This window comes from Mixophyes fleayi, chromosome 7 (genome assembly GCF_038048845.1).
Source record: "Mixophyes fleayi isolate aMixFle1 chromosome 7, aMixFle1.hap1, whole genome shotgun sequence".
NCBI classification, from domain to species: domain Eukaryota; kingdom Metazoa; phylum Chordata; class Amphibia; order Anura; family Limnodynastidae; genus Mixophyes; species Mixophyes fleayi.
Window position 1 is genome coordinate 41,344,511 of NC_134408.1, and position 27,334 is coordinate 41,371,844.

At 39.8% G+C, this 27,334-nt stretch overlaps 1 protein-coding gene across 2 annotated transcripts; it reads left to right on the plus strand.

Moving 5' to 3' along the window:
* LOC142097684 (palmitoleoyl-protein carboxylesterase notum2-like) lies at nt 1-26,651 on the plus strand. Of its 2 annotated transcripts, XM_075179741.1 has the most exons (12): nt 1-66; nt 5,258-5,610; nt 5,686-5,738; nt 6,001-6,096; nt 11,500-11,560; nt 13,006-13,064; nt 15,623-15,722; nt 20,138-20,326; nt 22,530-22,630; nt 23,264-23,411; nt 24,806-24,853; nt 25,837-26,651. In XM_075179741.1, the coding sequence occupies exons 2-12, from the start codon at nt 5,330-5,332 to the stop codon at nt 26,138-26,140; spliced, it is 1,440 nt and encodes a 479-aa protein (XP_075035842.1). In that variant the 5' UTR covers nt 1-66; nt 5,258-5,329; the 3' UTR covers nt 26,141-26,651. The 2 variants fall into 2 exon arrangements, with proteins under 2 accessions (XP_075035842.1, XP_075035843.1); XM_075179742.1 differs by lacking the exon at nt 1-66 and having other exon boundaries at nt 5,190-5,610.
* Nucleotides 26,652-27,334: the final 683 nt, after the last annotated feature.

Consider the following 27,334-nt stretch of genomic DNA (forward strand, 5'->3'; position numbering starts at 1 on the left):
CTTCTGTCTGTTGGCTTTATCTTATACACTGCCAACATCTCCAGTGCTGCATCCAGAGATATAGAGGTAAATTCACTTTTTACTTAGATCTCACACATATTACCAAGGAAATCAATAACAACCAAACTGTATAATAGCTGCAATATTTCTAACGCACATAGTAAATCAGTGTTTACTTATTGTAGACTCTATTAGTATTTTATATGTCACACTTTATTTATTTTTTAGTAAATTCAATGTCATCATATCTTATGTGAAGGTGCAAATTAATGTTTTGCTTATTGGAAAGTCATCACCAGTGTGTATAAAATGTGAGGTAGATAAGTAACTACATTGGGGGGTATATTTACTAATCTGCAGGCTTGAAAAAGTGGAGATGTTGCCTATAGCAACCAATCAGATTCTAGTTATTTATTTAGTACATTCTACAAAACAGCTAGAATCTGATTGGTTGCTATAGACAACATCTCCACTTTTTCAAACCCGCAGTTTAGTAAATATACTCCCTGGGACTGATTTGTTATTAATGTTAATGTCATTCAATCATCATATTTGTTATTTTAGGCTATTTCATAACATGTGCTTTATAGTTTTTATGGGCTTAACAGGCACTATTCAGATGTATTTTCTTTTTGTTTGTTTGGGCTTGGTTATACACAATAGTAGTGATGCTTTATTTGTGATGTACTGATTTTTTGTTTTTAATGCTCATTTGAAATGACATCTCTTTGTATCTCTTTGCCCATTTTATTTCCAGGAAATTACATTTATACTGTAAATAATACACCACATTGCCAGACATATTTTGCACAGATTACTCCCCAGTTGCCAACATACGTGGCACAGAGATATCCATAATTGCCAGTCACATATTGCCCGGGATTCGACCATTGCCAGCCATATATTACATACAGATAATCATTGGCAGTTTTTTTTTTTTACAGAGAAACACACCCATTACCCAACATGCATTGTACAGATACCCCCATTGCTAGACATATATTTCACAGTGATACCCTCCATTGCCAGCCATATACTGCAAGTCACAATCTGCAGATAAATACACCGGTCTCATAGTGAGCTACCTTGGGCTGGGTCACTGGGCCACCCGCATTTGTTTCCATTAAGTTCAGCTGTTGAGTCGAGTCTTGCCCTCCGGGCTAAAACTTGCCAGCCCTCCCCTGATGAAAGTACATATCACATGAGTGCTACCCAGTATGTAATGATTGTATTGGAAGTAATGATTCAATTTATTATTATTTCAAATAGATAAATAAACATCAATTACACTGCAGCCAATCAGATTACAGTGTAATGATATTGTACATCTTAGTCTGAAAGTCACATGGTGACATTAGATGCCGTATATAACTGTCTAGTCATTCTGCTGTCTGACATTTCCCATTCACCTCACACAGTAACATGAAGATTTGTGAGCAGTGTACATTGTAAAAGGAAAATGTTGACAATTCATTGATGCAGCTGCCTCAGTCTGCTCTTCATAGGGACACAATGCTTAGTACAATAGGAACCCTATAACCTATACATTGAACAAACAACATATAAATAAACTGGTTACATTTATTGTTTGTTACAGCTGTTTTGTTTCTTCTACATTCATTTTATAAGGTGTGTTTGACTAGAGTCAGAGCAGTCTTTTGTTGTCAATCGTCATCTCCTGCATGTTCTCATGCCCCCAGTGGGTGGAGAACACATGTAACAGCGGAGAAACAATAGGGGGTACAGTCAGTGTGGCAGCTAGGGAGCCCGGAGGTGAAGGGGTCCCGGCATTGCCAAGTTGTTCCCCTTCCTTTGAGGCCCCCCTCTTCTGAGTGGCACTTGCATATTTGGGCTGGTAAATTTAGCCCAGGGGCAAGACTCAACTCAGCAGCCTATTAGGAACATTTTAAAGGAAAAAATAAGCAGGTGGCCCAATGACCCAGCCCAAGGTAGCCCACTATGGGACCGGTCTGGGGGCAGATGCCCCCTGCCCCTCAGCCCAGCCTCCCCCTGTACACCAGACCACACATGCTCAAGTGACGTCCCACACTCTGCTCTATTGATAGTAGAGCAGGGTGTACAGGAAGCAAGAATGAGATCGCCGAGCCCCTACCCAAATTTTGCTATGGAGCCCAACATAGCAGTGTTTCGCCCCTGCCTGTAGCCAAGCAGACTGTTTCCAGCAGCAGGAGATGAGGCGGTTACATGGCCCCTCATGCAGGGCCATCTTTTCCATTGGGCATGATGGGCAGCTGCCCGGGGGCCCCACGGGCAAAGGGGCCCCCATAGGCAGGGCTCTTAATGAGAATAAATAATCCTGCAAAAGAAAAAAACCTGCAAAAAAACCTTCAAGGGTCACTGAGCAAGTACATCTATCTATCTCTATCTCTATATATCTATATCTGTATCTGTATACATCTATATATCTATAGCTATATCTATATCTAGGGGCCTCGGTGCACTGCTTTGCCCGGGGGCCCATAATGTTGTTAAGATGGCTCTGCCCTCATGTGGTTATGTGAGAACAGGGCTGCATGTAACAGGGGCAGTGTAACAGGAGTGTTTGTAGGATTTAACAATGCCCACGATCCAGTGAAAGCCATTGCCAGCTATAGAATGGGGAGACTATTTAACAAGAACAGCTCTGGTACAAGTACAGCCACTGTCCTTTTATCTGAGGCTTCCCAATGGAAAACATGCTTTATTATTAAAATGAAGCATTTGTCCTTGGTTTTTAAAATATATATTTTTTAATATTCTTCTTTATCATTTTTTTTAAACTTTATTCTTTTTTTTTTTTTAATGAATCTGGAACTGAACCAAATCCTGGTTTCCTTCCTTGCACTTGCCTGGAGAGTGGTAAGGCTCAAAGTAGAAAGGTCACTTTATACGTCAAAGTTCAGTATTTTCTTTCCCTGATAACAAATGAATCTAGTTTAGCCTTCATTATATGTTCTAAAGACAGGGGATATCAACGATCAAAAAGTATGGGTAATCAACTGGCGTGAGAATTTTATAAACTTGTTTAAAAAATAAAATAATGTGCACTGTGCTCTAAATGTATAAAAAAAACATACTCTTTGTTCCTTTGTATTCTTTTCAAACAGAACAAGGATGTCTATTTAAACTTTGTTTACAATAATGGATCTTTTCAGTATTTACCGGTATATGTTATGCAAAGAGCATTTTAATGTTGCAATTTTCGCATTAAATAGTGGCCTTGTGATTTGTTCTCTTGATTGAATCCAGCCCGTATGCATCCGTTTAGTATACAATCCATTATGTAATAGGTAAAGGCAGCACATGGCAGCCAGGTGACTATAAATATGGAGGGGTTGTATGAGATCAAACATTGGACACTCTTTGTTTTACTGAAATGTCATTCACCCCCTTCCAGGTATTCTCACTCGCCCATCTTCTCCTCACTTCACAGAAAGGCAACATAAGGGAAATATAATTCATCATAGCTGCTATTTTATATTGTAACATAATCTTCTCTTCATTTTTAATGCATTCTTATGGTGACTTCGTTGTCTCTTTTTATACAGAATTATATGAAACCTTTGTTTACAGAAGACATGCCCATTCTTTACAAAGTGAAGACAACCATTTTTTTGGACTGAACCAATATTCAGTCATGTCACTTGTTCATGGTGAATTTATAGACTGAATATTGATTCACAATGTAAGAATCATAGGCCTGATTCATTAAGGATCTTAACTTGAGAAACTTCTTATTTCAGTCTCCTGGACAAAACCATGTTACAATGCAAGGGATGTAAATTAGTATTCTGTTTTGCACATAAGTTAAATACTGACTGTTTTTTCATGTAGCACACAAATATCAACTTTAAATTTCAGTGTACAAATAAGCTATCAAGTATGTGTGTGCTACATAAAAAAACAGTCAGTATTTAACTTATGTGCAAAACAGAAAACTAATTTGCACCCCTTGCATTGTAACATGGTTTTGTCCAGGAGACTTAAATAAGAAGTTTCTTAAGTTAAGATCTTTAATGAATCAGGCCCAATGTCCTTATGAAGTCATCGCTTCAATCACTTTCCAAAAGTCTTTTCATTAATTAACACATAAAAGCAAGGTTGGAGATGAAGAGGTAACGATTGGCCATTAAGAGACAAATACACATTAGGGGCACTATATCTAAAATTTAATCCAAATAAATATCATGTGCATGATCATTGCAGTTTTCAAGGTGTTTTTCTTGCAAAAAAAAGTCACCAATATGTACATCCATTATCTACTTTGGCCCACTAGGTGGCAGTGTTCTCTGATGTCTGAATGGGATTTTATTATGCTTTGACAAAACAAACAAAATGACAATTACATATAATAATAATAAATTGTGTCGATGTTAGAAGTCACAAAGGAGTTGTTCTGAGACCATATGAAACTGTATACAGCTATTATTGACAGGTGTTTATACATATATTAAACACTTACAGATATAAGGTTCTATTAGAAACATACAATGAAATACATGATAGCAAAAGGTTTCAGAAGCTACTGTTCCTATTAAAAGACCGGCTAACCTATAATACATGTCCCTTGTAGTAAAAAGCTACTAATAATGTTGACACATATGATGTAAAAGTTACCATACCTTGGAAAAACTTTAGATGCTTGACATCTTACATTTGCTGTGAAGATGTGTGCAAGTTATGTTCTGTTATCAGTTATATTCTTCAAATAGTGGCTATAACAGGCTGGCTGCAGTATCCTTCAGAGGGAAATAATCTCCCCCCGCAATCACAACCATCTGTAAAATACCTTCAGTTCTGCAAAACTCCTGCAGAATTTGACAATGTTATAAACTATTTTAGATTTATTAGACCATTAATCTGAATTAACTAGAAATTGTAGTTGTTCAAAAAATAAAGTCCATTGTGCAGAGTTGCACTGTACAGCTGATTCAGAATGTAGCTTTACAGAGAGTTGATCTAACATTTCCTATGTCCTTGGTAAAAAGTCCTCCACTTGCTATTTCTTCAGACTCGACTTTATATCATTCCCGTGCTGTGATACAGATGGGGCTTCTGTTTCCTTACATTGTATTTGACTAATTCAGATTCAGTTAGAATGTAAGCTCTATGAATGTGAGTATAACCTGACTGCGCTTGTATATTGTTGAAGTCTGTGTGGTGTAGATCTTTATTAAGGATCATGCTGATCTAAATGCATGGTACAGTAATAGAACGTTATAAAACACATATATTTACTATGAATGTCTCTTAACAGGGTTGATTCTTGTAATATACGCATTGAAACCTTGTAAGTAAAAACACGTTGTAAGAAGAACTGAGGAAAACTATGAAGCTTATAGAGTCTTTCCTGATTTTGCTAGTACTGAAACAAGTGACGCCTCAAAATAAACGTACAAATAAAGTTGGTTTAAAGACTACAGTTCCAGGTACGCAAATTCTTCAGCCGGACCCCATACTTCCAGCTAACCTTTCTTCTCTGGAGCATGCATTGATTCTATTAAGAAGCCCAACATTGACACCACTGCACGAGCACAAAGCGTCTGAAGACATGAAGCTCCACCTGCTGAAGAACACGTTGGTGACCTGTAATGATGGGACACCAGCTGGGTAAGTAGTGGAAGAGAACATTTCACCAAGGTAACACTGATAATAACTAATCTCCTCTGTGTTTTGTACTTCTAGGTATTATATACGAGAAGCCAAAGCAAACAAACGATGGATAATATTTCTTGAAGGTACTGACCGCTTTCTTTACATTAACGTTCACCTGCCATCTACACAGCGGGTAAGCAGCCATTTTGTCACCTGAGGCAATAGCTGCAGGAATGCAGCCTATCAATTCAATAGGAGCTGGTGACATCACTTTCTAATGAGCTGCAAGGCCACACTCTCATGAATATTGGTGTGGAGGTGAAAATCAAATAATAAACTTCCAGATTGTGTAATTAATTAGCATAGTTTGTCTAATCAGGATTCTTTGTGTTTCCCTATAAACAGGAGGTTGGTGTTGTTACAGCAAAGAGACCTGCGATGTTAGATATAAGAACGCCAAGCGTTTAATGAGCTCTTCAGACTGGCCGAAGACCAGGAAAGGTAAAGTAGCCTAATTTCAACAAACCCCACGCATTTTGTGTGTTCTAGATTTGTTAACACCTGTAAAACACAAACTGCGTCATATACACACAGATGAGATAATGTTTCTTGCAGAATTTAATTAGTTTATTATACAATTAGCACCAGTTAGCTTGTGTTGTCCCACTTCTTGGGTATGGAGGGCCACGTGTTAGTGTTCTTCCCCCGATCAGCCCTGTTATTAGGTTATTAACCTCTCCATGTTTAATGCATTACAGTATTAGTTCTGCAAGATATTAATAGCTCCTACCCACATTTCTATAATTATGTTCCTATCTTTTGAAATACATGTTATCCAGCTTTTTAACTCCTTCTTTATGCCTACTGCTGTGAACATTTATCTATATGGCTTCTTCATTTCTTATCTTCTAACATTGACAACATTATTTTGGGTAATTTCAACATCCCAATTGATGATCCACATTCCCCTTCAGCATTCAAACTACTCGCTCTCTAATCTCCTCTCTGTGGACTCTCCCTCTTACTCATTGTGTATATCCACACTGTCTTGGTATCATTTTCTCTCAATTTTGCTCAGTTTCTCGTTTATTTAACACACATTTTCCTCTCTGACCATCCCCTGCAATATGTACTCAACCACTTTACCCTCTTTACACTTTAACTGAACCATGGCTCCTCACACCTGCTGAAATTGCAGTTTTAATCATTTTCAATAACTTCTCACCTCTCACCAACAACGTCTCTCACAATTTCTATATTCTCTTGTTTTAATGTTGTTAGTCTTCCATCTTAATCACACCTTAGCAACATCCCTTGATCAAGAAAGTGGCTCCAGCTAAATTGTATTTACTTTGTGGACTATAACTTCAGCCATGGCACACAAAGTATAACATCATTGACACACGTTTCATAATTCCTCAAATAAGCTGCTATTCACCAATCCTATGGAGAGTCTCTGGACCTTGCCAAACAAATATACTTCCAATCTATCATCGTTGCTCAGTCTGCTAATTTCAAACACTTTTTCAATACATGTAAAGCACTTATAAACTTTCTCAAGCCAACTCAGGGGCGGATCTTTTGGGAGGTGGGGGAGGAGTTAATTTAGTGCCCTATCCCCTCTTTATTTCCTAACAGGGGTGGGCTGTCTGCGCCCGCACATTATGTACATGTGCCTGTCAGCCACAAGGCTGGCAGAGGATGCTGCCCGGCCACTCTGCTTGTGGCTAATCAGGGTGGCTCAGCAGGATTCTCCTTACGCCTATCGGCTGACAGGCCCATGTATATGGCCTGCAGATGCAGGCAGCCTGCCCCTGCTGGGGGGGGGAGGTGTCCACCTCTGGATCCGCCTCTGACCACCATCACTTCAAGCACAAGCTTAACAAGGTCTAATATGAAAAGGTTTCCTCTTCCTTTAGCAACAACCTGATCAATTCCTTTCCTGCACCCACTGGCACCTTTTCTTCAGTTGATCCCCCTTCTCTTCTCCTCCCAATCTATTATCTGTCTACTTCTTTAACAAATCAATTGTTTGCTATGTCCTGTTCTTATCCCAGCCTAACTATTACCTGTAATCCCTCGCTCTTTATCACTTTCTATCATTATTCAAGCTTGCAGTAATTACTCCTGTTCTGAATATAAAACTAATTCTGACCGCATCTCCACTTCCTGTATTAGGTAGCACAATGCTCAGTCCTAAGCCTTCTGCTCTTCTCTATCTATACCACTTTTCTTTGAAAACAAATAAGCTCCTATAGGTTTCAGTTTTACCTATATGCGGATGGCACACACATTTTTCTGTCCTCAATGGATCTTTCACCTCTTCACATATCTCTGTGTTTGCCCACATTACCGCGTCTTTCTACCATTTCATCTTGAAGGCCTCTTGCCACCTCAACCTTAATGTTTAATAAACAAATCTATTAATTTTTCCACCAATTACCTGACATTGTATTATCATATTGCCTGTTACGCTCTCTCATTAGTTGTCATCCTTGACTCAGGCCTGTCATTTGTTTCCCTAATCCATTCTGTCTACAAATCTATGCACATATCTCATACAAGACAATGCAAAAACTTTAATCTTCTGGAATTAATTTTACTCATCTTCCCCTAATCAGACTTTCACCCCTGCCATCCTGGTGGTGAAAATTATAGTGGGGAAGGATGGGGCTCCAACCTATTCCCCATCCATGGCCCCTCTGAGCTGGATTATGGTCAAGGGAAAGTGACTGACCAGACCATTATCTTACTATTGCTCCACGTGATCACACACCTCAGACACCCCAGGACGTAGCAGCGGCTTTTGCCATAATTGTGCACACAGCTTGTTCATGTTCACACTTGCTTAAGCTGCATGTAGGGCCCGAGATTCTTCACGGCAGCCCTGCCAATCCATGCATTGGTTGCTTGTACTTTACAGAATCCAATATAAAATACTTCTACTAACATAAATCCATTTACAAACCTGCACCATCATACCTCTCCTCTTTATTTCACTTAAAATATCTCCCAACTCGACTCCTTTGATCAGCCCAGGCTCTGTGTCTCTCATCCTCACTCAACACTTGCTCCCATTCCCAGGTTACTGAACCTTTTTTGGGCTGCACGGACTATGCACCCCAACCCCTCATTAAAAAAATATTTCCTCATGCATCCACACATTCAAGTGTACCCTGAAAACTTAGCTCTTCAGGCAAGCTCATGAAATCATGCAGTCTTTCTATACTCAAACCCTACTGATCCCCAGACCAACATTGCTGTGTGCCTGGATCATATAGCCCCACTAAGCACTCTTCCCCCAATTTAACCTTAGGTATCACACTCCTATTTTCCTAGATTGTAGGTTTGTGAGCAGGGCCCACTTACCATTTTGCTTGTTGGGTTTTGTTTTATTGCTGTGCTTATTCCCAATTGAAAATCATTATGAGTACACTGGTGCTATATAAATAAATAACACAAATACACATATACATAACCTTTGTTTTCACATCAACATTTATTTTGTCTAACTTTAATGTGCCTGGTTTTATGTGTGATCTGTTTCCCCAACTGTCTGGCCCTCTGTGTATGGTGGTACCTTACAAACAAGTCAATCATGTATAATGTGTTACACACTATAAAGACAGTTGCCATAGTAATAGTGTATATCCCATCAAGATCACTTTTCCTCCAACAATTGCAAATTATATTAGCCGATGTAGGTTATACAAATTCCCAGCTTTATTAAGCTATATAAGAACTATTACAGGAGCTAAGATCTCCTGGCTGATAAATGTATCTAATTCATTCAACTATTTAAAAAATTTAGACAACTGTACTTACATCTATCAGGATGCAGGAAATGAGTCAACACCCACCCAGGTACTCACCTCCCACATGCTTCATCACAGGACAAAAGATTGCTGACTTCAGTGCCTGAAATGCTTCATTTTCTGCTATTAGTTCTGCTCTTAGCCATAATGTTAGTCCGAGCTATAAAAATATATTGAAACAAAACTTTGACCCTAACCCTGGATTAGCCCAATTCTTCAAACTCTAAACATACCTTTAGCCATATGGTAGCTCTAGTCATACTCGCCTACTTTCGGCAAGTGTAGTCCGGGAGAGGGGCGTGACCAAACGCGGCATTTTGGCCCCACCCCCGCGACGGAAAAGCTGTTTTGTCGCAGGGGTGGAGCCAAAATGACACGATTCACGGCAAATCGCGTCCTTTAGGCTAGGCAGTTGCGGGATGCGGGAGACTTGCCTGCTCTCCCGGGAGTCCGTGAGGCCGACTCAAATATCGGGAGTCGGGTGAGTTGGCAAGTATGGCTCTAGTCTTTCTAACCTAGACAGAAGCGCATGTGAGGCTGAACATTATACTACAGCATCATATAGGTCGTTTCATATAACATGCAATGATGTGGATGAAAGCCTAGGTGGTCATGATAAGCCGAAGCTTTGTCCGTCCTCTCCTTGAGGTAAAATGTGCTGAATGGCTTATGGTAAGTGCAAGTGAGATAAGTTAGATATCCCACCATCAATCAATGCTCCAGTTCTGTGCATTGCAGAATGTGCTCATTGTTGCACATTTTTCAGTACAGACCTTTATCTGTGAAAACCACAATGAAACCCATCAGGGCCGACACTGGCATTTCCATTGTGCTTGCGCATTGAAGCCGCTTCCCCGCACTGAGGTGTCTTTACTGATTCCTGCTCTGTTCAGGGACTGGGAGGTTAAGGTAGAAGGTGCCCTTAACCTCCTGTGAACCTTTACAGGACAGGTGAGTTGGCAGGGTGCTCCGGTACGTATGGTGGTCTCCTGCCGCGTTTACCAGGCGTACCACGTTCCCCCGCTTCCCATACTGATAATATCATATAATTACAGTGCCTATAGATAATCATCATACCCTGTCAAAATCATTACCTTTTGTCACGTTACAACTTGGAAATTGAAATACATTCATCCAAACTTTTTCCAGTTTTGTTTACACATTTCACTTTACAACATTCAACTAACCAAGAAAAGGCAACAGTTCTGAATATTCAAATTTAGAATAACAGGGTTGGAAAAGTGATCAGTTCCATGATATAATACGTTGTACAGCCACCTGTTGCTGTAATTAAAGCCATCAGTCTGTTTGGATATGTCTCCACCAGCTTTGTGCATCTAGATTGGGAATATTTGCCCACTCATCCCTGCAGAATTGTTCAAGTTCCGTTTATACAGTTTGGAGGGACGGCCCGATCTAGGCAAGGTGCTGGTGGTGCCATACGCTTTCCACTTCTGAACAATGCTTTGAATGATTCTCAGAGGGAGAGTAAAAGCCTTTGAAATATATTTGAATCCTTCTCCTAACTTGTGCCTTTCCACAACTTTATCCAGGTGCTCTTTTGAAAGCCTATTTCTAACCATTGTGAATTCCTTGCTAAAGCATGCACTACTACTAGTGGAATCCTCAAGGAACAGCCGGTTTTATTCTGTAGAAATCAAAACCACTACAATTGATGTCAGGTGGTGACCAATTACCTGTTGTGTGACCTGAAAGGTCATTGGTTGTAACTGAGCAAGTTTATAGTGATTACTCTAAGGGTAAGATCACTTGTCTCCCAGCCAGGTATATTAGTAATGAAATTATATTAATTATTAAGATTTTTTGCATAGGTTATTTTCATTTTGCTGTCAAGGGTTATAATGCATACAGCTGGAAACAGTTTTATTTAATTTATTTCAATTTCCATGGTGTAATGTGACAAAAGGTAATGAAAAAAGTATACAATTGTACTGATACAAGGAGAAATCACACAGGGGACAGAATTGCAAGTGACCTCTCACATATTACAAAGGGGTCGATGACCTGAGCGGCTGTCTCCAGTAATGCAGTATTAGTAATATATCTCTTTTATCCTTATTGTTGACAGGTACAGGAATTCTGTCACCCAGACAGGATGAAAATCCTCATTGGTGGAATCTAAATGCAGTGTGAGTCTATTGTGACCAGGCTAAGTATGGACAACTGACCAGTAATATCAAACTTAATTCAGCTGAACACAAGATCTCACCTTGGAGTAAATAAATATTATTGTACACTGTGGTATTATATGTGACCTAGGGGTATATTTACTACAGGTTTGAAAAAGTGGAGATGTTGCCTATAGCAACCAATCAGATTCCAGCTGTCATTTTGTAGAATGCACTAAATAAATGAAAGCTAGAATCTGATTGGTTGCTATAGGCAACATCTCTATTTTTCCAAACCCGCAGTTTAGTAAATCTAGTCCCTATAGTACTTTTCTCCTCCTGCACATATTAATTAGTTCTATTAAAATCTATGAGAGGCCATGAGCAATGCATGGGATAGACAGACAAAGATGTAGAACAGGAGGATAGCAGGATGTTCACATCCGACTTATCCTGGTAAATACCAACTGAGAACGTTGTTTTCTCAGATTTGGATGTCTGGCCCGGTGCACTGAATGTCCAGACCGTTCAGATTTAGCCGTGTACATCAATGATACAGCCACCCAATGGCCAGCTTTAATTGTCTGTGTATCCGTTAGACTCCAGCTACCCTCTGAACACCCTTTCAGACATAGGAGAGACATACAGTTAGTGTATGTTAAATAATGATGTACCTCCCTTGTTCCTTAGTTTTGGTAGTTCACTGATATTGGTTATTCTGAAGCTGGAGCTTAACATTTCAACTTATAAATATATTCATTGTTAATTGTATATGTAATTACTGAAATGCCTAAGGCATTTTGGAAACCATATTATATATTCTAATTCCATAGCAATACCTAGTGCCCACTGGTTGTAGACAGAGTAACAGCTGTTGATGCACTGTTCTTATGTACACACAATTTTACCCTCCTAGGACACAAGAGCATAGAACAATGTAAGCTCATCTGCCTGGTACAGCAGCTGGCAAGAGGATTGTAAATTGTGTTAGGAAATAACTGTAGTTCTTAGATCCATGACCGGCTGGCAGAGCTACAGTCGGAGAGGCCCATGCTGCAACTAAAGGATCTGGCATTGATGGTCCGTCCACTATGGCACATATTGGCTCATGCTTAGTGATGCCTCATTTGGAACAGCCAATGTGATTGAGTATTACATATCTGCCTTTATCCACTGGCCTCCAGCAGGTGTGGGAATGGAACCCATTGGTTTCAATCACCCACATCCACTAGCACGGTCTACCTGCACGTTTACGTCACCCTGCTGACTACAAGAGCAATTATTGTTAATCACTGCAAGTCAAAAGCAATTGTGTTTGCCATGTGGTGTCCCTAGCATTTAACACAACAACAGGGGTCAATCAGCCTAATTCATGTTGCGTGTAAAACGAACTGTTTTGTAAAATAAAATAAAATTACAACTGTAATCCTAAATACTTTAGTATGATGTTTTTTTTCCCCCTTCAGGTCTGTCCCGTATTGCTCAAGTGACGTCTGGAGTGGAAATGTGTCCAAATCTCAGAATGGTATATTAATTTTTCTGAAACTTACAAGAGCATTTATGTACTGTATTAAGTGGGACTGACTGCCTGACTTTAATAATCACTAGCTTTATATAAATGGTATTATACATTAAGGGCCTGACTCATCAAGGAACGTAAATCCTGATACGTGGCGTATTTTGTGTAACATTGCTCTGCACATGCTCATACAACATTTACTGTACGCCATTGAACGGAAGTGGATGCAATTCACCTTCGAACACAAATTACATTTCCGACTGCTTACAATTTCAAGGGCAGAATGGTGGAGGGAAGAGATGTATGCCTGTCCACAATGTACAGTAAAAGCGTGTCTGGCAAACACACATTTGTCTGATTCTGCTTTGGGCATCTCTAAGGTACGTGTTTTTTAGCTGTATCACTTGCACCAGCTACCGATCATGTGTAAGTGCCGAGTGATAGTGATGACGGCCACGTATACACGCTAGAACATGTGTTTGCAATTAAGAGCAACTGTAAAAACGCATTTTATGTACAGTAGGCATTAATAGCATCCCGATAAATGTATTACATGGGAAAAAAATATGGGAAAAAAACCCCAAACATTTTTTTAATGTGTTTTCTATTAACAGATGTTAATGTATTTTTTTTATATCTGTGCATTCTGATGGGACTTGATATTGCACATATGCATTGTGCGTATCCTGCAGTGTGTCCCTCTGTATACAGCAAGTAACTTATAGCCAGAGCGTACTTATACCCGTATTCAGCTGCAGATGTTCCTTGAGATCCGCTTGTACTTGAATGCCATTTCGGTCCAATTTAAAAAACGCACATTACGTTCACTTTGCCTTCCTGGCTGAATCAGGCTCTAAATGGGCAGAACTGCAAAATATAGGAGCAAGTGTAGGAATTTATTGTACACTTTTGTGGTATTACTTGTGACCTAGAGTACTTTTCTCCTTTTGCTCACATTAATTCTGCATAGCTGGGTTTAATGAAATCTGTGAGAGGCCATGGGCAATGCATGTGGAAGGCAGCCAATCCCGTTCTACAGAATGAATGGTAGATGTGATAGGAGGATAAGGAGGGAATTCTACTTTAACAATTTCTTAAATAATGATTGACCTACTACACTCTTCATAAATGCATAAAATACATACAGTATATTATAATCAAACACAAACATATAAATAACAAAACAAAAACATAGTCTACAAAAGAGTATTATTTTGTAGTCAATGCCAGTTACGGCATTCTGTGTGTACATCTTCACAGAATTAGTCCTAATGTCATTTGTTCTCATTTCCATTCCACGACTGTTTCTCAGTTATCTGATTGGCTTCTTGCCTGCGGACCTGCTGTAGGTGCTCTGTCAGCCTGCAGAGTCGCAGCTGTCCTAAGCAGTATCTGAAGTGGTCAGCAAACCCCTGCCTCCACATGACGCTAATAGGTCTTAATCAGTGTCTACTGGAGAGAAGGGCTCACCAACCACTTTAGACTTTGCCCAGGACAGCTGTGGCTCTGCTTGCTATCAGAGTCTTGAAAGCAAGGCCGCAGGGAAGGAATCAATCAGACAAATATAAACAGCATTCTACCTGCCGGCAATTCTATTGTGAAATGTTGCTTTTAGTTGATCATCTCTTTAAAGGAAAAGTACCACTTTTTTAAAATACATACAGTACTTCTACCATACATCCTGTCCGTGCCTGATATCCTGGCCCAATTATGTGACTCTGTAGGCAACCTATAGAGCCATTTGCCACCTTAATGGCAACTACACATGAAAGGAGCCTACTGCTCGACAAACTGAACAAAATATAGCTGGATGACTTCTGGCATTACTGGGGCGTCTTAATGTGGCCAGAAGATGCGTCCATGTAGGCCATTAGCAGCCATCTTTCAACTGTATGTGTCTCATAATGATCAAATCAGTTTTGATTGGATTATTATTGGCTGTCTTGGTTGTTTTTGGACCACACGTGCTGCAATATTGCTGTATATCAGAGCTGATATATGGCCAGATCTCTTTACAAACAACATTCTGTCCCTGAGCAGAATGTTCTGTCCATACCCTGCGTAATAGCCGGAGAGGTCAATACACAAATATCCAAGTAGAAGTTGTTATTAATAGTGCTGCTAATAGTCATCATCATCATTGTGTAGCTGTGCACCAGCACCCGCACCAGATAGGGGATGTGTCCACATGTATGTATGCTTTACTCAGCGATTGCCCGCTCGCGTACTTCCTTTCCAAGTCTACAACATGCACAACTCTAGATACACAGTGGACGCATGTTGGTGTGCATGTACGGTACAGAAATGCGTATATTTCTGTCACATAAAATGACATATAGTCAACTTTAAATGAGGCCCATTATTGTAAGACAGAAATATGGTATTTGCAGAGTTACATTTTATTCATATATGTTATATTAATCTTAACAATGCAATGTCTAAATAATAATACTTTTACTTCACGTATGGTTAAACCATATAATTTTTTTTAGAATATCTGTTTTAAATATAGCAGTTTCTAAATGATTAATTACTTTAATGCCTGTCTTCTTCATATTCTCCAGACTTTGCTTTCATGGGATCCATAATTATACAGGAGGTGATCCGAGACTTGGTGTCAAAGGGCATTAAACAAGCCAAAAATGTCATATTAGCGGGCTCTAGGTATGTTTATTATTATTGTGTGTGTGTATGTGTATATATATATATATATATATATATATATATATATTGAAATGATGATCCTGTGTGCTTTCACTCCTTACATTTACTCAGTAATTCGGCAGAGTGCTCCCAATTGGGATGGAGGAAGGCAGAGAGTAAACCTAATGCATCACCTTAGTGGACCAACAAGCCAATAGCACACAGGGAAGATAGTAAAGATTCTAGGCATGCTCCAAATACGTCCATCTAGACATATCATAGCATGACCACATATAGTAATAAGGTGGTCCCGCTCTGTATATCCATGAAATAAACATGAAATCTGCTGTGTCTCTGGTTTCCCAGAGGAACAATCACAGTTCACATATTCAATACATAAAACTATACAAGCTGCATATCAGCAACTTGAAATCTTATGCTGTGGTCAGTAGTAGATTATAATAGGGATGTTTGTGGTGTTACAGTGCCCACACACATTGTGATATAACTGGCGATATCAGGCAATTGGAATGTGGCCCCAAAATGATCCCAATGTTTGTTAATTATCCAGGTTGGTCATGCCATTATTAGGCATTCCCATAAATCTGATTGGAAGATGATCGCCATTAGGATATGTTTGCACTGATCTTCCAACCTTTTAAAGGGCCACCATTTGGTATGAAAATTATTGTACGGAGCACAGAGCAGCCGCCTCTCATCTAATGTGTGCCCAACATGTGTGGCCAAATTGTATGGCAATACTGTTGCTTGGCGCTAGTGACAAGCATTCGCATACAGCCCAGGTCATTAAAGGGGGTGGTGGAACTTCCCTATTCAGAAACAGGGGTGCAAGTATGACTTTGACAAGTTTGGGGCTTGTATGTTCCACAGAATTCCCATTTAATGTTTATGGTAACCCACTTGGGGCATGAGACCTGCTATATATATTAATACATTTTGAATGAGGGGATTACTGTATGTTCAACAGCAAAAATTAAAATTAAGAAGGGATTTTGAATGCATATTAAATAATTCAGTGAGGAGAAAAAAGTAGAAGAAAAAATGAAATAAAAAAATGGCTCAATGGCTACAGAAAGCCCCAAGGCTGATTTATCGGTAGACCTGATCTTGCATCACTAAATTCCTCTGCTGCTCCTGGCAGATACATCTGACTGTGATATGGTTATCCAATGTATGGTCTACTACTTTGTACCACTAGGTGGCAGAAAGATATAGGTTTCCAATTGTATTTATTGTAACCACCTCCTGCTTGCTACTTTGTCATATGTAGATATTTGAGATATTTTATAAGGATTCTGTGACTGAGTAAACGTAAAGTAATTGCAAAGTATGATGTTGTGTTCTCAGCAAAATCCTAATTTGCATATGAGCTAAATCAGGGTCAAATCAATATAGAGGGAGATAAAACCACACCTCTCAATAAATAAACTCAGCGAAAGCTTCTGACAAAAAACACATTACAAAGGCAATGGGAATCCAACTCAGTTAGAGCAGCAAATTTAGTAGTTGATTAGTTAATAGTTCACACAGAGGCGGAGCTAGTGAGCTGTGTGTAGGGAGGCGGGGAGGAGTGAACTGGGGCCCCCGACCCTCAGCATCTGCCATGCAGCAGGGCCCATTATCTCCATGGTCCACTTAGTTCACATGGTAAAAGGTGGTGACGGATCTTATAACTGCCTGAGACCTTATGTAGAACAAGTCTCAAATATTGAAGACTATAGAAATTTATGTAAGACATGATCCAGTGTTAATAATTATAAATTATAAACCACTTGCAAAGAAATCAATCAAATACCTTTAAAGACAATTTTAAAATGATCTTTTTTAGTTCTTACAATAATGCGAAAAACTATGGAAAAATTAAAACATATATTGACCCACAGCATACCCGTCATAACCAATAGTATAGGATTCTGAAGAAAATAAGTTTCATTAAAATTTGTTGGAATTGCTCCAATTTTGCTGGCAATTAATTTGATTTAGATTTAACTGAACACATATTGCAGAAAAGATTTCCTATACCGAGTAACATTTTAACCGAATCATTTAGAAGTCGTCCGGGATGGCTGGTTAACCCGATTGGACAATGCTATCATGTGAGCATGAGGTTATTGTCCAACCAGCTGATTTTGTCTTCAACGGACTGCGAACATTCGGATCTTTCCATGCAGCTGTACATGTGTATATACATGTATGGTCAAATCTGACAGAGAGCTGGCATAGGTATGGGCACCTTTAGGTGCAAGAGCTTACAATTAGGCTTCTGCCATAATATAGTAAATATCATGTATATACTTTTAGTATTGTCCTGAAACAACTTGGACAGATGGGTTTCCCAGTGTAACAGTAATACACTTATTGAAGATGTATGTAAAGTGGCTACAAGATCGTTGTCATGGCCCATTGCTTTATTCTAACACATGTACAACTTGAACATGTTCTCCCACCCAAATCCCACTTCCAGTATATGAAAAAGGTTGTATTTTATCTTGTTGATTGTTGAGTTTTACAGTCAATGTTTTATACCTATATACCTATTGTTTTGCATTATCTACAAAGCAACAAAGGCTGAATTTATCAGACCAGCCTTGGAGCACACATAATGTGTGACTTCAATTCATGTATTGCCTTGATCTGCCAGTGTAGAAGGGAGAGAATTGTGTGAGCACATGCACTTATATTATCTAGGAGACATGGTCGTCACTTTTTATACATGAGCAATATAGGCTTAAATCACCTTATCATGGAGTCACAGAAATGGTGCTAGTGTGTGCCCCTCCTTACTTTATTACACTTTTTCCCAACTAAAATCCTCACAGTCTGTGTAAGGGGAGAAATAGCCGATGTTAGACAGTTGGACAAACAATGGGGCATTTTTTTTTATTGCTTTGACCTTGGAGTGACATACATCCTGTGTGACATTTATGCATTGTGGTATTAGTGCAGAGTTGGATAGGTGTCAGATACTTTTTAAAATTTATTTTGCTTTTTTATTTTTGTCTTTATAGTGTAATTTGTGGTTTGCTACTTTTTGCTGTTTTTTTTTGTTAACTTTATCTTCTATTGATTTGTTTTAAATTTCTCTGGAAGGCACAAATATATAGGAGGGACCCAAGCTAGAGTACTTCTAATAGTAATATTAGCTGGCATGACACTACTGACACTCCAAAAACCATTCTAGCAGATTAATGTTAGTGTGTGTATGTTTGCGTGGTAGAGAGTATATACTGTAAGCTCTACAGGCTCAGGGACTGATGTGAATAATTAAAGATTTTCTGTAATAATTGTAATATATGTTGACACTATATAAGTAAATAATAATAATAACAATGATCTGTTGTTACTGACCATGGATGCCGTAATACAGCCAGTCCCTGAAGGTGGCAGTCCCTGTGATGTCACCTGGTTTCCTCTACTACCGCAATGTGAAAGCTAGGTTTTAATGATCGGTTCTGGGCTGGATCCAGAGGTTGCAGGTTACAGCATAGTGTTAGTAGCAGCATTATAGATTGTGTTGTTTGGTCACCATTTTATCAAGGAGCCCAACTACACCCTGATAGAATACATTGGATCCAGATAGGTGTCTAGTGGTCGGTAACAGGTAATTCACAAAACCAATTCAGGTGGAGTGTCAAAGAATTGGCACGCCATAGCACCAAGGGGATTCATCCCAACAGATCCAAATGTGCTGAATTGGGATGGTCTGTCAGGACAGTAATTTGATTGGGTTATTACCTCTGTCAGTATATGTCAGAATTTAGAACCCATGACTTACTTCATTGGATAAATCTTATCTACATAGCCATTAACCCTCCCTTTTATTAGTAGCTTTATTTAAAAACGGAAATAAAGTCTTGTGCCAGAGTGTGGCTACAGCTATTCTAGAACGATGTATTTATAATACATATTAATAGCTTAAATCTAGAATATTGTTTCTGCACTAAATGCTTTGTGTGTAAGATGTTTCTATATTATTTCTCCAACTGATCTCTATGTGAAATTTTATGAAATGCAAAAATCAATGAAATATATGTATGTCAACATGTGAGGTCATCTCCTGACCTAGAAATGAAAGGGGAGCACATTGCCCGATACACAGCACAACCTAATCACTCATCAAGGTGTCTGGACAGTCAGACATGTGCAATTTGATCAGTCACATGTGTGGCCAAATAGCTTAGATGTGGTCATTTGGCGATTGGACTGAGCAAACAGATTGGACTGTAGTTTCTTCAACCTTATCCAAAGTACACAAATATTCCTAGTGTTTATTGGGAGTTGTAAGAAACAAGTTCACTACAAACATGTGAGTTCACCTGTTGTTTTAGTATATAATTCAAATCCACCCAAGTTTATATTGTAATAGAACAGAGTTCAGAAGCTCCTCATCTTATATTTTTCTTCCTATGTGGCAGCGCTGGAGGTACTGGAGTCTTGATCAATATTGACAGGGTGGCTTCTCTTGTGGAAGAGCTGACTGCTGATGCCGTTCAGGTCAGAGGCCTGGTTGATTCTGGATGGTTCCTTGATACTAAACATGCAAAATCTGATTGTATGGATGGTACCTCTTGTGCACTGACTGATGCCATCAAGAAAGGTCTGAAGTAAGTGGAAAATAAACCTCTTACCAACAAAATTCTCACCTCTGAATAAGTAGAAATATAGAGTTTTCACACTTAGATGTCAGTGGTTCAGGAGATACTGAAGAAAAGTTCAAAAATAAACTGTAGGGATTTAAAAAACAGACTTCCCCAATACACCTGATTTTTTTGTGGGACAATGCAAATTTTAATTGCCATAGGAGACGAGGCTTACTAAATTGTAGGTGTGGTCTCTGTAAAATGCCTTGCCAATTTTGTCTAAATTATTTCCCCTGGAAGGGTAGAGATGTGTGAAAATGTTGTCAGAGCAGCTAATTGGACGGCTACCGTGGCTTGTCCTGTCAGCCTCATCATTATTCTGTCAATGTGTGCAGTCGTTTCTCTCATTGCCCTGCAGGTGGGGTAGTTTTAAAATGTGCAAACAGAATTATAGTGTTATAGGAGGAGACGTGTCCTAACTTCATCTTAAACCACAGTGTTAAAATGAGACTGCCGGATATTATTGTGCTACATACAAAAGCAGGCAGTATTTTCCCTGCATGCACACAATTATGCATTTGCTCCCCTTGCATTGAAGTTTGGTTTGTCCAAATACAGGTTTGCTAGATTTGCTCTCTAGAGAATGCCCAGTATGAGTAAACAATTTTTAATGTAATGTCACAAAACTAATGCCAGTAGCAAATTACACATACAGTATATGTAAAACAGTGTAATATAAACTTGTTTTTATGCCATGTATTAGAAGGCACACTTAAAGAATATTGGAAGACAAGTCACACTTAGAGACATGCCCAGTTTTTGTGATACATGTATGTTACAGTTGTCACAACATGGCCAAAATATTTGCTATCCCGTATGACCTTTCTGTATATTTTTAGACTAGTCTGCAAATTATTTAAAAAAATAAAAATAAATTGCTGTTTTTTTATTTTCTTGAACATACATACAGTATGCACATGTATATCATAAAATGTTAGAGCAATTGATACATTTCCATGTAGATCCTCCCATAAAGACTTCAGTAATTTATAATTGATTTGCCAAAGCCTTTAAAATGCAATGTAGATGCACCTCTATGACCTTGTATACCAGTGATGGGCAACCGGACACACTTCAAGAGCTGCTTGTGTGGCCGTCTAACCTTCAAAAGGATCACACATTACCCTTAATAAAATGCCCCACATGCCCTCTGACTCCCCTACATGCTGCTCATACCTCTCTGCCTGCCACTCATACGTCCCCACCTGCTGCTCAAACCTCCCCACATGCCACTCAGACTCCCCTACATGCCGCTCCAACCCCCCCACATGCCGCTCATACCTCCATAACCTGTCGCTCACACCTCCATAACCTGTCGCTCACACCTCCATAACCTGTCGCTCACACCTCCATAACCTGTCGCTCACACCTCCATAACCTGTCGCTCACACCTCCATAACCTTCCACTCATACCTCCATAACCTGCCGCTCATACCTCCACACCTGCCACTCATACCTCCATAACCTGTCGCTCACACCTCCATAACCTGTCGCTCACACCTCCATAACCTGTCACTCAGAACTTCATAACCTGCCGCTCACACCTCCATAACCTGCCGCTCACACCTCCATAACCTGCCGCTCATACCTCCATAACCTGCCGCTCATACCTCCACACCTGCCGCTCACACCTCCATAACCTGTCGCTCATACCTCCATAACCTGCGGCTCACACCTCCATAACCTTCCGCTCACACCTTCCCACCTGCCGCTCACAACTCTGCACATGCACTCCACATGCCACTCATTCCTTCACATATACACCCCACATGTCATAGTCAACTCAACATATGTCCCCCACTCACTGACTAATCTAGTCCAAACATACTTGCCTCCATTGCTATAGTCCGCAGAGGAAGGAAGGAGACCACGTAGTGCTGAATGCACCGTACTCCCTCATGCTGCTCCTCCTCTGATTGGCTGTGTGACTGCCCAGCAGTGTACAGAAGGGGTCACATGACACAGAATCTGGCTGCTCCCATTCAGTATTATTTTCTGCCTTATAACAAAGCAGACAATAAATCAAAGTTGGGGGCCATAGGTTCACTGGGCAGCTGACAGGCCACCCGTTGTCCAGCATTGTCGTATAATAACAGAATTAACTGTCAGTTTACATATTAGTATCCTGATGATATCTCCTTACAGTTACCTGTCTTCTTACCTGCAGGCTTTGGAATGGAGTACTCCCGGATAACTGCAGACAACAGTTTAAGAGAGAGGATAAGTGGCAGTGTTTTTATGGCCACAAGTCATACACATCAATGAAATGTGATTATCACAGGTTTGGTTGTAATTAATGTACATTGTTTGTTATTGATATAAATAGGTTGTAGGTCAGTCAACCAACATTGACTGAAATGACAAAACAGACTGGTTTGAATGGTGCCGTTAAGGGCAAGAACCACTTATTACACCTGCTTGACACTTTTATTATTCTTAAATGTCATTAAGAGACAGATTGCACTGTATAGCTTTCCACACCTAGATCCGCTTGGCCTCTTTAAAATTACTGGTATGGTCAATCAAAATCCAATGTTTCTGCTTATTTTTATATCATTGGGAAAAATAGAAACTCTCTGTCATTATGTTTGAATAACTGGGTGATTGCTTTGAAATCTGATTGTCCAGTTACCAGATTTAGGTAACTATTTAGATAATTATAATTTCCTACTTTATATTAAAGGGGTAAATAAAATGTATTTTTTAAATATGGAACATATGACATTAATGACTATTCATATATACATTTATTGCATGTCTTTATTTGTTTCTTATCCAATAATCGATACAAAATTACAAACAGGCAATCAATAACCTGATATGGATACCTTTTAGTCACTTTGTTTTGTTTTTATTTGCTCTTATCTTAATGTATCAGCCATTGCTATAATTGTGTTTCAGCCCCTATCTTCGTGGTTCAGTGGCTCTATGATGTTGAACAGCTAAGAATAGAAAACATCCAGCCAGACTTCCAATTCATGACAGCAAATCAGTGGAACAACATACAAAGCATTGGAAGAGAGCTTAAGAAATCGCTGCGTGAAGTTCCGTAAGAGATAAGCCTGTTTCTAGATCAAAGAGTTGAGAAGAACTTCATTGGCAGTCAGCCATAGTGACCAAAGTCACTGGTCTGTGTGTAAAAGCAAAACAAATGTAACAAGAATAATGGTCACTCCTGATTGGCATTACTGCTTAAATTGGTATAAGAAATACAATAAGTACAGCCACCAAGACAGCTGATATATATGTCATTTAGCATTCTTGGTGTTACTATACTATACTGGGGCTGAAGTCTTGTAGGGCAGAAAATATGCATGCAAAAGAAAAATAAAAGTAAGAGGTCAAGTGATACATAGTGCCTATTGGACCAGCCAGATTGCATTGAGGAGCTATTTGATCCCGGCACACATTGAGTGTAGTTCGAGGGTCAGTAGGTGGCTAAGTGGTTAGCACTTCTGCCTTGCAGCACTGGGTTCATGAGTTCAATTCCCGACCATGGCCTTATCTGTGAGGAGTTTGTATGTTCTCCCCGTGTTTGCGTGGGTTTCCTCTGGGTGCTCCTGTTTCCTCCCACACTCCAAAAACACACTGGTAGGTTAATTGGCTGCTAACAAATTGACCCTAGTCTGTCTGTCTCTGTCTGTCTGTCTCCATCTGTGTGTGTGTGTGTGTGTGTGTGTGTGTTAGGGAATTTAGGCTGTAAGCCTCAATGGGGCAGGGACTGATGTGAGTGAGTTCTCTGTACAGCGCTGTAGAATTAGTGGCGCTATATAAATAAATAAATGATGATGAAATGTAAGTTTGGCATGAACTGTATAGAGGGGTGATAATTAGATAGAATAAGATTTGACGTTTAAGAGGATGGTTCAGGAATTTGATAAACTCACCTAGACATTTTGCATCTGTCCCATGTTCTAATTACTGTCCAGATGCCCAGTTTAACTTCCTTTGTTTAATTAGATGGGTGAAGTACTCAGTATCATTTTATATTTATTTAGAACCCAGAGAGATGGCAATTAGTCCACCGCCGTAGTAGTGTCCCTATGTAATGGGTAAGGGTTCAGACAGACATGTGCATGTGGCAGTGTAAGTAGGCCCATTAGTACACTTAGTACACACTGAGCAAGGAACTCGCTCAATCCAGCCAACGCCCCCACCCCCAATGAGAAAGTGCAAATTTTTGTCCTCCCGCATACACCACCATCTTGGCCCACAAATCAATGCTCGTGCCTGTAAATGTGTGCACTTAGACAACAATATGCACGTGGCATAATTCAACTGCAGTGTTTCATTTGTAAATGAATTTTATAGATTACAACTGATCATACTTATTAATCCTTTACTTTCATTTTGTACTGAATTTGTGCTGTATTATCAGTACTACACGGTAATCTAAAGAATACACCTTTAATAAACATATTTCTTTATCGCATTAATTTACAGGGCAACGTTTGCTCCAGCCTGCTTCTCCCACACACTTATTACAAAAAGGTAAGAAGAATAAAGACATTCCAGTCATTCTCCGTGTTCTTTCTATTCTTTAACAGAAGCGTGGTCTGTCTTAAAGGAAAATAGACCCTATTCATTGGTCTGGTACATTATGGTTCTGCTTTTTTATATATGTTTAGTAAACTATATGGGCCTAAGCCACTCTGCACATAAAGCCTTGTTTATAGGCATATTTGATGTTAGTAACATGTCACATTACCATAGGAATGGCAGAATTCTTGCATTATTTAACAGTTAAACGGATGACATTCATGAAAACCGGAGTAAATGAAAAAGGTTTTGTTGCCGATAAAGGTTAACTAATCGGTTGCAATAATTTTTATAGTGCCGTTAAGAGAATCAAAGTAAATAACTGATTGGTTGCTATGGACACTTTTTCTTTTGCATGGGTTTTAATAAATATAATAATGTTTGCAGAAAACCTCTCATAGAATAGGAGTACTCACCTTTTTCTTAAAGCCTTTCTGTCTCCCACTTAACTTCCTACCTTATCTTCTGCCTCCGTCCCCTTACTCTCCCTCTCTCCCCTGCGTCTCTCTGTCTGTCCACCCCTCCCCTTAGATTGTCCGCTCCTCTGAGCAGGGCCATCTCTCCTCCTGTTTCCACCACTTCTAACTCTGCTCTCCAGCTACTTAGCCCTCCTCCTCGAGGGTCCTCCACCCCACGTCCACTCTCGCTCCCTCCTCCCTCCTGGGGGTCTCCCTGTCTTCCGCGCCCTCCTTCTTGGGCCCCGTCGTTTGCGGATCCTCCCTCCCCCTTCCCCACCCTCTCTAGCTGTGCATTGAGCTTACTGAGTTGCTGTGCTTACTGTTTACTGTACTGTGCTGTCTCCCATTGTATTGTAATTTGTTTGTCCCTGTACGGCGCTGCGGATGCCTTGTGGCGCCTTATAAATAAAAATTAATAATAATAATAATACTGTAGTATTATTCACTGTATAAAACAATATCATTTCTCTTTAACAGCAATTGGTTGGAGTTCCAGGTGAAGGGAGTGAACTTAGCTCGAGCTTTACAATGCTGGGAAAGAAGCCTTCAGGAGCGAAGGGGACCCAAGACTGTAATCCGTGGATGCCCCTTTCACTTGATAGATAACTGTCAATGGCCACACTGCAACCCCACGTGCCCAGCCCTCCACGATCCTGTGACTGGCCAGGAAGTCACCTTATTACAGATGTTCCTGAGGCTAAACCTCGAAAAGCAGAAGAGAGGACAAGAGCCCAAAGGAGATCTGAATCAGCTGTTGGCAATGATGAGAAATGGTGGTTAATGAGGACATTATTACATTGTCTTATCAATAATTTATGATGACCAGTCCCTGTCGATAACAAATTCCTGTAGAACCGATCCCCCGCCCCCAATTTAGACACAATGTGCAGAATAATTCCGATTATAATGGACATAAATGTCTCAGACATTTACATTGCTAAACATCCCCCTGTAGAACCACTTTCTGGCTTATCCCGGAGTGTTAGGCCAAGTAGACATAAGTTGTTTAATCTGCCCTCTCACTTTTCAGGAAGGTAGAAGAGATACACTGGCACATTGGGGGCACTATCTATATATCTGTGAGAAAAAGAACAGCCTGTGCTCATTGGTTTCTTTATGTAACAGGACTGAAGGAGAAGAAATGACACTCACTATATGAAGAAACCAGTGTGCATGGGATGTGCCTTTTCTAAAATGGATTAATGATCCTTATTGTACTGGTACCCCTGTGTCTCTGTAACAGGAATAACGCAATGCCCCACCGGTGGATTAAACCGCCCATTTGCACTGGCTCTTAGTCTGTTTGTTAGTCTTTCGTTAAATCAGGAATACATCATGGTATAATTGGCTGTGGTGTACTTAGGCCACGTCGAGGCAGGATGAATCCCTGTTATATTGTTTGAGCTGTCAATGAGCAGCCTCAGCAAATCACTAATTAATATGAACAGACATTATGATGAGCCGGACCTAGCTGTTATCCTGCGTATATTGACCATTAAAATTCATTATCTATTTCACACCAAATAAAAATGAGTTGCTGATTGTAGAGGTGGAACTAGCAAGCTGTGGGCCCCAGTGCAGGGAGGAGGGAACTGGGACCCACAGCTCGCTAGATCCCACCCCCTGCAAATGCCGCACAGCTGGCCCCATTATCTCCATGGGTTCCGGAGCACAGCACCTGACGCCCCAATGGTAGTTCCACCATTGGCTGATTGGTTGCTGTGGTTCAGTACAAGTTTTGCAACTAAATGTAATCTTAGTAATTGAGTTCTACTATTTTATTATTATTATTATTATTATTATTATAACCATTTATTTATATAGCGCCACTAATTCAGCAGCACTGTACAGAGAACTCACTCACATCAGTCCCTGCCCCATTGGAGCTTACAGTCTAAATTCCCTAACACACACACACATACACACAGACAGACAGACTAGGGTCAATTTGATAGCAGCTAATTAACCTACCAGT

Bases quoted from the DNA above. Each gene is read 5' to 3' on its own strand.
- LOC142097684 (XM_075179741.1), top strand. From the start codon at position 5,330: ATGAAGCTTATAGAGTCTTTCCTGATTTTGCTAGTACTGAAACAAGTG. The intron at 6,097-11,499 runs GTAAAGTAGCCT...TATTGTTGACAG, and splicing joins CTGGCCGAAGACCAGGAAAG to GTACAGGAATTCTGTCACCC. The intron at 22,631-23,263 runs GTGATTATCACA...ATTGTGTTTCAG, and splicing joins GTCATACACATCAATGAAAT to CCCCTATCTTCGTGGTTCAG.